This window comes from Lagopus leucura, unplaced genomic scaffold (genome assembly GCF_019238085.1).
Source record: "Lagopus leucura isolate 7727_CA_CO unplaced genomic scaffold, USGS_WTPT01 Super-Scaffold_702, whole genome shotgun sequence".
Classification (NCBI taxonomy): Eukaryota; Metazoa; Chordata; class Aves; order Galliformes; family Phasianidae; genus Lagopus; species Lagopus leucura.
In genome coordinates this window covers 1,577,948-1,591,659 of record NW_024962254.1, presented here as the reverse complement: position 1 = coordinate 1,591,659, position 13,712 = coordinate 1,577,948, and the positions used below count along the sequence as shown (strand labels likewise).

General features: G+C 43.9%; 1 protein-coding gene across 1 annotated transcript in view; it reads left to right on the top strand.

The window, feature by feature from the left end:
• TENM4 (teneurin transmembrane protein 4) overlaps positions 1-12,698 on the top strand; it is a 593,945-nt gene extending 581,247 nt beyond the window's left edge. Inside the window, exons 31-32 of the mRNA XM_042862497.1 lie at positions 2,004-2,146; positions 11,104-12,698. Coding sequence (XP_042718431.1) covers positions 2,004-2,146; positions 11,104-11,862 — 902 coding nt within the window. The 3' untranslated portion in view covers positions 11,863-12,698. The remainder of the gene's footprint in view (positions 1-2,003; positions 2,147-11,103) is intronic.
• Positions 12,699-13,712: the final 1,014 nt, after the last annotated feature.

The following is a 13,712-nucleotide window of genomic DNA, read 5'->3' as shown; positions in this document are numbered from 1 at the left end:
TAGGGAAGCTCAGCTCCCAAGGCACAGCCAAACACCACGTGCTTTGCTCTCCAAATGTGAGGTTTCTGAGCCCGTGGGTACAGATGGGAGGCGAGTGGAGGGGAGAGCAGGAGAAGCAGGTATTTACGTTTTGAGAGGCCCATTGTTAAACATGAGTATTTTAGTGATTGTACACTTCATGGCACAGAGCTTTACTGCCAGTTTCAGCAATCCTGATGGATTGAACTGACATTTCCATTACTTGTGTCTGCATTAAGCACTCTTTTTCTTTGCCCTCAAATGAATTTACTGTGAAATGTGTTGGCAGGGTTACTGTAGCTGAAAAATACTATGTGATGTGAAATGTACTTTTCTGTCAAAAAAGTTGTCACTGCTTCTTGGCAAATTAATATTTTCCCCTCTGTTTTCTCAACTCCACACCTTCCTGCTATGGTGGGTTTTTTTGTTTTGGTTTTTATTTTTGTTCTGGGCATTCCAACACCTCTTCCCAAAAAGAACATGCTCCTGTTTTGAAAGTCAGTTTTCTGAGGAGTATCAAAAATACCCTGTCTTGAGCCCTTTCAGACATGCTGCGTATTCTTCTGCTGCTCAGCATCCCTGTTCTGTGTCCTTTTTAACATTTGTGAAGTGCTCAGAAAATGATTCCTGCACCAATACTGACCTTCACAGTTTTACTTTGTTCTCCTGACCACCTGGTCTGCAATATGGACATCAAAGGTCTTCGTTTCACATGAGAAGGGGTTGGAAGCAGGCTGGCTTAGTGCTAAGCGAAAAAATAATCAAACAAGGCTTTAATTTCTTTCCCTCCCCCCAACCCCTCTGTTTCAAAAACACTCCAAAAACAATCTGTACAGAGAGTGAACAGAAGTGTTTTTATTACAGAGATCCTCCTCTTTCCACATGGATTGTTGCAAGGGCTTTTTGGACATCTGCCCAACCCCAAACATTTTGGCCTGTAAGAAAACAAGCAACAGATAGTGTGATTGCTTGGCTCCTGGTTCTCCAGTCATCTGGAAGTGCCTTATTTGCCATTTGCATCCATAATTTCTTTTCCGACCAGCTCTTCATTTAGGCTCAGGGGGGACAAAGAAAAAATATTCAAAGATGCATATTTGATTCTTTAATTTGATCCCTTTTACAGACTCTTTTCAGCAATGTTTATTCAGCTTAGCAAAATGAAAAACAAGCCCCTTGCACTCCAGCTTGGAACAGAGCAATCACTAGCATCATCCCAGTAACACACAAAACATGTAAGACCCCTGGGAGCTGATATTAAACTTTACCTCCATACCTCTCTGCTTCTTGCAATTGCTATTTGCGTGCCAAAAGCACACCAACTTGCTTGGGGATTGTAGCAGGTGTGTCCTTCTCTGAAGTCCAGTGAAGGCAAACAAGTTGAGATCATTAAATGCTCTGAAGTTAAGGGGGAAGCAGTGCTTATCAAGGAGTTGGCCAGCCTCATCATTATTTCCTCCAGCAGGTCAACATCAAGCTGCTATTCCTAATAGCTATGCAACTGAAAATCAGGACAGATTTTCTAGTCTCCTGTGAAGTAAATACACTCCATGTCTAATGGAGTATATTCAGGTTGGATATTAGGAAGCATTCTCAGAAGGAGTGATGATGCATTGGAATGGGCTACTCAGGGAGATGGGGGAGTCAGCATCCCCAGAGATGTTAAGAACCATGTGGGCCTGGTGGGAATGGAGTGACAGCTGGACTAAATGACCTTAGAGGGCTTTTCCAATCTTAATGGCTCTGTGTTTCTATTGTTCTAATTCTCAGTGTCCCATATCGCTTGGTTTTCCATCAGGTCCCCTTCAGTGCCAGTGATCCCTCTTTTGTGTAGGACAACAGCATACAGCTGTTACATAAAATAGACACCCATCGTTTTGGCTTGACTGCTGCAGTGCCATGTGCCAGGGTCCTCATTTGTATCCATCTCCTGAGCAACCCTTCTTGAGCGATCAGATAATCTAATTTGTGCTTCTCTTCCCTACCAGATGTCAACAGTTGGCTACTCACCTTCGGGTTCCAGCTACACAATGTCATCCCTGGATACCCCAAGCCAGACATGGATGCCATGGAGCCATCATATGAGCTGATCCACACGCAGATGAAAACCCAAGAATGGGACAACAGCAAGGTGATTCATACAACTACATATTGTATTTCACACCCTTATCAGCAAAGTACACAGTTGCAATCATTGTAAAAAAAAAAACCTCTATCAGCCTGTTCTCCCATATTAAGAGTGAGTTGATCCAAGGCAGCTTGTCTCTCTCCATTACAGTAATGAAATCTCACTGAATAATCGTGTTCATTGCAGGCAAGTTGTACTGGATGACCTTTAAGTGTCCCTTCCAACTCAAACCATTCTGTGATTTGATGATTATAAGTTCTTTAGTGCCACTGTGTCTTTTTCCTGCGATACAGTCTGGTAATCACTCAATGAAATAATGCATTTCTGTTTTTTTTATCCTATCACATAGTGCTAACAAAGGTCAAGGTTTTTGCACCATGAATTACTGCAGACAAATAAAAGCAAATCTTTTCACAGAATCATTTTCTACAGTTTTTAGTAGTAGCAATAGTAGCAGTTTTCAGTCTGGTTCAAAATATCTTAAAAGAACAAGTCCCAGTAATTCCCTAGCAAATTTTTCTGCACTGCAGTGGGTCTTCCCAGAAAGAAGTTTTAGCTAATAGTTAACTTTCATTTTACCTATCTGGATTTAATCCCAAACCAGTGGGCCATGCTTTTAAAAACAGGCCTGAATCACAAGCCATTTTGGCAGATGCTGGCACAAAATTCAATGACAAAATTGGCAAGAAAAAGCTTTTACAGCCCAATCATTTCTCCTTCTCTTTCTATTGGGAGTTATTCAGCTGAAAGATGGAGGTGGCACTGTTAAAGGCTAGCACACTGGGTCAGGGTCTGAGAGCCCTGGTTACTCCCAGACCTACTGGTTATCTGTTGTATCACCTTGAAAAAAATCATTTCCCTCTCAGGATGCTCTCTCCTCTCCTCACTTGATTTTATTCTGGGGGTATTTTATCCCTGCAGTCTGAGTTCCCTTTAGGATACAGATTCCAGCTTGCTGTTGCTGTATATTCGAACATCATGAGAGCTGTGAGGCATCAATTTGGGGAGATCAGAATATGCTTTTTAACATCTCTGCTAATAAAATGATAATGGTAACAAGTGGAAATTATCCCAGCTGCCTTCCCGGACTCTTTACCTAAGAGTTCACTGAAATCTCACTGTCTGCAGCGGATCCTTGAGGTCCTTTACAGATACTATTAAATCAGTAAGTGAAATACAGTGTCACGTTTCCCCAGCCCCGAGGTATCACTCAGAGGTACAAATGAGATACTGTGAATTAATTGAATGGTCACGTGTCAACCCAGCCTTGGTACTGAGCGAGTTGCAGGAAAGACAGACTAAAATAAACCAGCTTCAGTCATAGAATCACAGAATCATAGAATCATAGAGTGGCCTGGGTTGAAAAGGACCACAATGATCATCCAGTTCCAACCCCCTACTATATGCTGGGTCACCAGCCACCAGACCAGGCTGCCCAGAGCCACATTCCAGCCTGGCCTTGAATGCCTCCAGGGATGGGGCATCCACAGCCTCCTTGGGCAACCTGTTCCACTGCCTCACCACCCTCTAGGGGAAAAACTTCCTCCCAGTATCCAACCTAAACCTCTCCTGTCTCAGTTTGAATCCACTCGCCCTTGTCCTGTCACCATCCACCCTCGTGGATCAGTAAGAGAGATTTAAATTAATCACAGAATCATAGAATATCCTGGATTGGAAGGGACCCATGAGGATCATCGAGTCCAACTCCTGGAAATTAAGATGTATCACTTTATAATAGAAGGGGACAGAAGGATCTATGCCTTTTGATACCCTGGCCGAGTTGATGCTTGAAAACCTTGACGCCACAGGGGCTCAGCTGTGTTTTGGAGCTCAGACTCCTCTTTTGTTCCTCTCTTCTTTAGATTAAACAGTGAAGTGCTAACAGAGATGATTTCTGAAATGAGAAAGAGCTTCAGGATTTCTCCCCCTCATTGCTGTGACACAGTATCTCCCCAGGCAAAGCTGTGCAGGAGAAGGCAAACAGGGAGCACTCCTTCAAAAGCTGCACAAAAGATTGCCTGTAAATTATTATGTACAGTGCATAATAACACATACAGAGATTAATAGAAATAATATTGTTATTATTATATCATTTCAGTATTACTGTTAAGCTTACTGAATAACCAGGTAATTTAATGGGCAGCTGGAGATGAAGTCTGACACTTGTTCATACAGAAGCTGGAAATAAAACCAAGGAGCCCTCCCTTCCAGCCACCCATTTTAGGTGAATCTGCCTGAATGAGCAATAAAGAGAGAAGTCTCCCTGTCCCCTTTGGGTCTGTAAGCCAAGAAGCTGCAGTGAGCAGTGTGTAGGGACCTGCTTGGTGGATAGGGGCTTTCTGCAGCTGTTGTGCTTCCAGATGAGTCACTTTACATTCACAGTACTGAAAGTGGCATGTAACTGTTGCAGGTTGTTCCATATTCTTCTCCCGTATTATGACAGCAACAAAACATGAGCATTTGTATTTTAGACTACAGCTGCAGGACCATGCTGTGATAGCAAGTGGCTCTAAAATGCTGTAGAGCAGAATTCCCTTCCTTTCTGTCACACCCAGCATATTGTAGACATACATTTGTATAAAATGAACTCATTCACATATAATACTTGAATTTATGATCCATTTTCTCCCACACACACCCCAGAAACAATCCGTGCTCCTTCATAGTGGTCCTCTCTGCATCACTGGCACAGGCTGCCCAGGGAGCTGGTGGAGTCACCATGCCTGGAGGTGTGACAGAAAGGAAGGGGATGTGGCACTGAGGGACATGGTCTGTGTGCATGGTGGGGATGTGCTGGGGTTGGACTTGGGGATCTTAGTGGGCTTTTCCAACCTTTATGATTCTACGAAGCGTGTGGAATCAAACTCAAACTTTTGAAAGTCTTAGGTGGCAAATGACAAAATTAAACAAAGTTAAATGGAAGCTTAGGAAATGTTTTCATTTAATGAGATTGATCTCACTGCAGAATGCCTTTCCAGAGCATTTGGAAGAAGCCGTAGATCTTTTATCATTTAAAAGTAGCCTGGACAAGGCACTGGACAATGCCCATTCTGTTTGAAATCCAGGGATATTCTCTGCATGACGTACCACAGCTCTCTCATCTCTGCTTCTTCCGATCCCTAGTTTCTCTGGGTCACATCCCCCCTTGTGATAGACCAAAGAAAATGTGCGTTACTCCGCTGGCTCCACTGATCAAAGCCTCAGCTGGCAGATTGAGTGGGTTCTTTTATCAGAGAGGATTGAATAGCCGAAGCATAACAGCAGAGCTGCCAGCTCCTTGCAAATGGCTGCACCGTATCTCTTCAGCGTGCATAACCAGAGGGGCTTAGCATCTCCTTCCAAACATTTTTGGTGCTTGCCTTGCAGGGCTGCAAGATGGGAGAGATAATTTTGGCTTTGAGCCTCCACCAGCTTAGCATGTCATAAACCTCGTGCTAACCCCTGCAGCTCTGCAGTGACATTTAAAATCCAATACACTGTGGTGCAGCACTTTTCCCCCACCCTCCCTGCAACCACGAGGCTGTAACTAAATTGTTTGTTGAACAAATTCGGTGTTATTGGCCACAGGGGATGCTGGGTGACCCCTGGCATATTGTGGAGCTGCTGCACCTGAATCCAGTTTCTTGTGGTTTGTTTTTTTTTTTCTTTTTCACCCCCTTACCTTTTGTCTTGTTGAACTGTCAGGTAATTGCTGAAGCCAAAACAACTCTGTTTGCAACATGGGATGTTGGTGAACAGTGCATATCTTGTTAGCTACATCATAGAATCACAGAATCACTAAGGTTGGAGAAGAGCTCTAAGATCACGTTTCCAACCATCAACCCATCCCCACCATGGCTGCCATGGCCCTCAGTGACACATCTCCATGGTTCTTGAAAATCTCATATTATCTGTGCTTCTCTCCACCCCGTGAGCACTGTGCCTCCAGGAAGAGCTCTGTTCTTTGCAGGACTAGATTCCCACATCCCTTATGGAGCAGCATTTTGGAGGCATTCTGCATTTTGCTGGGCTTTCTGCACGGCCTCTCCCACGGACATTTTCCCCCTGTTCAGGAATTGGCTCTGCCAGCGCTCATCATTCATGGGGTTGTGCTTTGTCCTGGGCTTGGGCCATCTCCATGTCTATCCATCAGCCACTTGTTACATTTTGCCAACATTTTAGCCAATTTTCACTCAATCTGATGTGGAGAAGAGAGTTGAAGTCTCAAAGACAGTGAAAAGAATCGTAGTTTGGGCCAGTTATTTCAGAAGAGCTGTTTTTCTGCATTGTAATCCATATGGCAGTAAGAGAAACACCTTTCTGTGTGTAATGGCAGGGGATGCAGAGAAACTTGGAAACGTATTCATGTATTGCACATCTTAGATCCTTGATGGGAAATTAAAGCTTTCAGTCTCGCACTGGAAGGCGGTATTTAAAAACAACAGATGATAGGATCTTGCTGTGGTATTTTGAATCCTCAAGAGGTGCGGGGAAAATGCAAGAGGCTATTCAGAGAGCTCTGTAATGTGCCGTTCTCCTGAGCTCTGTGCAGCAGCAAAGAAATGATGAAGGTCATTCTCTTCTCTCCAACGGGTTGTTACTAGATAAAGTGAAATGTCACCTAAGGACATCTGATTAAAAGAGGCTGTGAGGAAAAACAAACCCAGCCTATTTGTCACTCACATCTAAGAACAAATATTGAAATACAGTAACTATGAATTCCACTCTTTCTTCCTTAATGCCGATTTTACAGACACCTTCCTTTATAGTAGCTAAAAGCAGTGGCATTTCTTTAGAAAATACTATACACCACTGCAGCCTTGGATGGAAATTTTCTGTTTCCATTCCCTGCCAGTTCATTTAAATGAGTTCTAAGATGAAACAGAAATGGTAATTTCAAAGTCAGGGATACACTGCCTCTTTGAACTGCATGTAATCTGTTTGCCTCCACCCCCTTTACATTAGCAGCACAGCATACCAGCTAGCTATGCCATGGCTTGCCTGAACAGAGTATTTTTTTTCTTCTATTGAATGAGTTTGCTTTTCTTTTTAAAAAGTTGCCAAATACATTCCTTTATCAAAGAAATGCACTTAAAAAGTCATTTCAAAGTCATCCCGTGCTCATTTTCAACACAGCGGATATGTGTTTTATTATTAGAGTATTAAGTGATGATGTTCAGCATTACAATGTTGTGAGTGTTCTCCTGCTTCCTCTGTTCCCCTGCTTCCCTAAGGGAGTGACTACATCATGATGTAAAAGGGCATATACTAGAAGGCCAGTAACCAGTATCCAATGGAAAGCCATTTGGACGTGATTTTGCCACACCAAAATTTAGGTCTCTGCTTGTGAACTTGGTGTCCAGACTTCCTTTATAAACAACAGAGATTGGCATTGTCAGTTGTTGATGCCATTTGGGGTGTCACAGAGCCTCCTGGCCTTCCTCATGACTACTAGAATGGTGACCTGCACTACTTTAAAGCAACAAGTGATGGGCCAGCGGGGCTCCCTGCAGTGTGTAAAATGAGATACCACCATTTGGGTGATGCTGCAGTGGAGCTCAAAGGACTGTTCCAATGATCAGCTGCTTGGGGCTGGAACTGAAATCAAGACTAAGGCCTGTGGATGTTGGTATCACCATGTGTGCTAGTTCCATACACCCACTGCAGCCATAGGGCAGGTGGAAATAAGTGATCTTTAAGATCCCTTTCAACCCAAGCCATTCTATGATTCTGTGCCCAGTTTGTTTGCCAGCAAAAGTGATCAAGACAACCTTACAAACTTGCCACCTGCAGTGCCTCCAAGTGGGCACACTGCTGGATTTCCGTGGCTTTGGTCAGTCCTTCCATCTCTTAGCCACCAGTAGTGTCAGTAACAGTCCTGCCATTGCACATGCAACAGGAAAAATGCTTTTCCTGTACAGAGGAGATGTGTCCTGGATGGATGCAGAGAGGACCAACAAAACAGTTGGCCTTACGTCCTGTCTAAGGATCCTTAGGCAGAAAGTGACAGTGCATTGCTGTTAGCTCACGTGTAATCCATTAAACCTCCACGTCCTGCCAAGAGAGGGGTGAGTGCTGCTTATTTTCTTTCTAAATGATATCCAGATGAACAGTGGAGCTGTGGAAATTGTGTGATTTCATATAATAAAAGGCATCTTATTATTAGACAAAGGAAAGGCCCTGTGTTCTATTAATGTGTCAATAAGTTGAGGGGAAAAAAATGAAAAAGACTTTCAGAATCTGGCTTTCCTTCTGCAATGGACCATTGCTGATCTAAATTCAAATCTACAGAATATTTGAACATAAAATTGAAAAGTGAAAAATTAGATCTCAGACCAGAAAGTCCCACGCAGTGGGCTGTGGAGGTTGATGAAGGTAGTTCACGTCACAGCTGCTGGCTGTGGTACCTTCTGTATCACAGCATGTGTCAACCAGGCTACAATCCTTCCTGAATTAATGGCAAACCCTAGGACATCATCTGTTACACTTTGCTGTACAGTTCTTGTCATCACTAGAATCCCAAACATTTTAGAGTAACATCTTTGAGTGTCTCTGCTGCCAAGGAGGAGCAGTCTAGGATCAGTCCCTGGCCCTGAGGCTAGGTGCCAGTGACGTGGAGAGTTAGGAGACATGTCTTGGAGAGAGCAGCTGGTGGGGTCTGAAATCATACCAGCATGACATAAACCAGGATAAAAATTAACCAGGGTGAATGATAGGAGAGCCAGTGCAAGACCTCGCTGCCCAAGTATCTGTCATTTATGAATATATCATTTTGAACTATAACATTCTTGTCCAAACCATGGCTGGCACTGCCCAGTTTTTCAAAGTTTCCCCAGGGTAATACTGAGTAGATGCTGCAATTTATTCTAGGGATCCCTTTTCACTTTCAGTAAACATAGGGATGTGTATAGAGAGATGGTGGCACATAAATTACCCCAAGATGTAGAAATACAGTGCAGAAGATCTTATTAACATTCTTGAATGAAGGATCCTGCACTAAATGGTGATTCAAAGTGGGCAATGAGAAATGCTTTTTCCCATTGTTTGTAAAAGTTACTGAGCAAGTTGGAGGAGCAATACGGCACGCTTGGGCAGTGGGCAAGGATCATCTAGAGTCAAACCTTATGAAAAGCATGTGAGAAGAATACATCCCCAATTAAGCCTCTCTGAAAATGAAATACCTAACCAAGGGTGTGCAATATATGCTTATTTATAAGTGTGCTTCATGGAGCCTAGAAAGCTCATTGTCCCATGTCCATCATTGGTGACATCTACATTAATTATGTCCATCTTTTGCATAATTAGAGCTCTCGTTCATCTGGTGGGGGAGCTCGACTTGGCTCCCCATCCATCTGTTAATTATGTCACTCTGTAGGCTGCATGAGATCCCCCACAGGCAGCACAGAGAGAACCAGAAAGAGCTCCTATTGCTTCTCCAGCTATTGTGCTAGCAATGGAAAGGGGGAGTGGAGGGGATTTCTCCTTCTTTCCTGGCACTGTGAATAGAAGTCCCTCTTAGGTTTTATATGTTTTAACTTGAATAAACCCAAAATACATCCTTGAACTTGTATATCTATGTTCCCTTATGATTTTCTCCTCCATAGAGCAAACTGCTCACAACCACCAGGAGAGTTATGCTAAATTCCTTAATTTTATTTCCCCTGTGCTTTGAAACCTTTCCCTAGAAATGGCCACCATGGAAGTGAGGGTTCATTTCCCTTCCCCCACCATTTTATAAATCGTAGCAAAGATGTCCATGCTGCAATGCCTGTATTGTCTGAATTGTCTTCTGTCAGCCAGGTAAGGGTGTGAGCCTTTAGCTTGTGGACTGTTTAAGGAAATACCCTTCATGGATGTTAAATTTCCTCAAAATAATTGGAGTGCAGCAAACTTTTCTTTGTAGCCTATTTTTAATCCTGGATGTCATCACATTATTGAGCTGAGCCATTGGCAGTGCCAGGAGAGTTTTGTTGTAGCATCCTCTTGCTTTTGTGAAATTTGAGCAAATAATTGTTCATGAGCAGGGGTCTGTAAGAAGACTGCACTGCCATGAATTGATGAGAGCATTTCCAGAGACATTTTGCAGTAATGATGAGCTGCTGACTCGCTCTGTGCTTGCTCCATTATACGCTAACAGCAAAAGTGACTTTGTATTATACCTGACTACAAATGATCCAGACTGTCGTATCCTGCAGTGTTTCTTCTGTATAAGCCAAATCTCAAACAAAGGTGTGGAACATTGTACAGGGTTTGTGGGAAATAGTTGGATTTAGGGTCCTCCTTGAGTTTTGAACAACCTGCTTTGGCCAAGATAGAATGGGATACAGAGGGATTGTGGCAACTTTGAGTGTCATACCTGCAACGCAGGGCACTGAAATGTGGCTCAAGGAGAAATTAAGATAGAGGGAGCTGTGACAAATACTTTGATACTTTGACACAGAAACCTCAAAGCATTTTATAAAGCATAATGGTCCCCAGATTCTCTAGGAACAGTTTCTTATTTACAGATGGAGAACACTGAAGCACAAAGTAATAGCTCAGCTGTCGGAGTCCAAACTAGACCCTCACAGCATTAAGGCAAAAACTCATTTTTCCCTTTACCTCCTTCAGTCTGTAAGTGTAAATACAATTCTATTTATTGAAACATCGAGTATCAGGGGGAATAACCTGACAACAGCTCTTTTCCACTGCAAAGAATTGAAGATCTAAAAAAAGGCGAGGTGGAAAAAAAAAAAAACAAACGTGGAGCTCTTCACTAAATATTGTTGGAGACATTCAAAGTCAGGCTGGATGGGCTCTGAGCAACTGGTGGAGCTGTGGGTGTCCCTGCTCATTGCAGGGGAGTTGGATTAGGTGGCCTTGAAGGGTCCTTTCCAATTCAAATGATTCTATGATTCTGCTGGTCTCCATCATGTTAAGCAGTGCCTTCAGGTCCTTGGGCATCTCCTCCTAATTCATCTTTCTCTTCTTTCCGTTCTCAGTCAATTTTAGGGGTCCAGTGTGAAGTGCAGAAGCAGCTGAAGGCCTTCGTCACCCTTGAGCGCTTTGAACGGATCTACAGCTCCAGCATCGCCGGGTGCCAGCAGATCAAGAAGAACAAGAACTTCGCCTCCGGAGGCTCTATCTTCGGCAAAGGCGTCAAGTTTGCCATGAAGGACGGGCGCGTGGCCACCGACATCATCAGTGTTGCCAACGAGGACGGGCGGAGGATCGCCGCCATCTTGAACAATGCCCATTACCTAGAGAACTTGCACTTCACCATCGACGGGGTGGACACGCACTACTTCATCAAGCAGGGCCCGTCAGAGGGCGACTTGTCCATCCTAGGCCTCAGTGGCGGGCGGAGGACCCTGGAGAACGGTGTCAACGTCACGGTGTCCCAGATCAACACAGTGCTGGGTGGAAGGACTAGACGTTACACGGACATCCAGCTGCAGCACGGCGCGCTGTGTCTCAACACTCGCTACGGGACCACTTTGGACGAGGAGAAAGCCCGTGTCCTGGAGCTGGCCCGGCAGCGCGCCGTGGCCCAAGCTTGGGCCCGGGAACAACAGAGATTGAGGGATGGGGAGGAGGGGATTCGCTCGTGGACAGAAGGGGAGAAGCAACAAGTGCTAAACACAGGCCGGGTACAGGGCTACGACGGCTATTTTGTGATCTCAGTGGAGCAGTACCCAGAACTCTCAGACAGCGCCAACAACATCCACTTCATGAGACAGAGTGAAATGGGCAGAAGGTGACAGAGAGGGTCGATACGGTGACTTCTTGCCAAAGACAGCTACTCTTTTGTGGCCACTTACCTGACTGTGTTGTACTCAATCCTTTTTCTAAACTGAACAAGGTGGGGGGGAGGAAAATTAGAAAGAGAAGGAATAATACAGTTGCACTGTAACTCATGCAACATAACTTTTTTTCCCCTTTAATTTGGCCTTCACACGTTTTTTGCAATGAACAGAAGGAATATTTTGCCGTAGTGTGATCACAGTGAAATTTACTGTCTCTTGTCCTTTTTATTTTTCCCCTTTGTGAGGAATTTGAAGTGGGGAGTCGTCAACGTACGTCCTTAGGTGTGAAGTGAGAAATGGGTGTCTGTGCTAACTTGTGTCATCCTAACCCTTTCTGATCTGGGGCAGGGACAGATAGCCTTCCACCCAAAACATAGGGAGCCCACGGCGTGCCGGAGAGCTCTTTCTGAGAAGAAAGGAAAAGGAAGATGACACTGATTCCTGAACTCTGAAAGCGACCGTCTGAATCATGTGCCTCAAAAGAGACGTTACAAGTAGTTTTCACGTTTCACATGGGACTTAAAAGTGTTTTTTGGGGGCTCCTGCTGAGCAGAAGTAGATTATAGAGGCGAAGGAGCTGATTATATTAACTTGCAAGATGATTCTCTTCCTTCCTGAACTGGAATAAAAAAAGAAAAAAAATCAGTCTTTTTTTTTTTATGAGAGTAGATACTTCTTGTTTGTTTTCGTGTGTGTGTGCAAATCCTGGTTTAAGTTAAAACCTAGCAAAAGCCAAGAAAGGAACTCCTGCTCTATTGAGAAAAGCTAAAATAAATCCTCTCTCATACGTAGAGCTGTTCTATAGGTGGATTTAATGCACCCATGTTGTACATTTGCTAATGGCATTACTTCATTAAATGTATAGTGTTTCAGTACATGAGGCTACGTGTTTAACAGTCCACTGTGCTGTATCTGATAAAACCAGTTAATTTTTAGGAAGCTGATTTGAATTTAAAAGTAGTTATAGTATCCCAGTGACATACCACTGAAAATTAGAGCAAGCCAAACCCTGCTTTTCCTGATTCTGGAGCTTGTATTTATTGGCTGGGAAATGCAGTTTTGAGTAGCATGCTGGCAAGTCACTTATGACTATGGCAGATAAATGTCTCTAGAGGACTTCGGCAGCAGGGATTTTAAAACGTTTAATAAGTAGCAACAGCTTGTGTGTGGTGGGACAAGAAGGGGAATGCTGGAGTCAACCCTCTCACTGTTTCTTACACAAGACTGAGTTCAATGGAGAGCCCAGTTGACTGTTAGCAGTGAAGAGGGGGAAATTTGGATGGAAATGCCCACTACGGAGGGGACCAAGTGCTTCAATGAGAAACTGCTGACAGAGTTACTCGGCATGCTAATGTAATTTGTATTCACATAACCTCTGTGCTCTGGTATTTACAAGAGTCCTTGAAATTCAAGGGAACAAGGAGATGAGCCGAGCATCCTCTTCCCTGCCTGCAGCATCCCAATGGTAGCCAAGGGCCATTCCTGCAGGCAGAGATATTGCCTATCTCTCACTGGGGCTATGGCTGGAGGTGGCCAACCCTGGTCCTGAATAAGCATCTTCATCACTCTGACATGTATGTATCCTGACTCTGAGAACATCTCAATCCTGATCTTTTTTTTCCCCTCATTTACTTTGTTGTTTTTTTTTTTTTTTTTTTTTTTTTTTTTCCTGGCTTTGCAGAGACATGTGAACCCAGGCCAAGGCTGTTGCTTTGCTCGGCACCCTACAGCTCATGTCTTCAGAGCCACCGCTGCTCTGAGGTGGATCCTCAACCCAGCCTGATACTTCTCTGCAGGCTCCATTC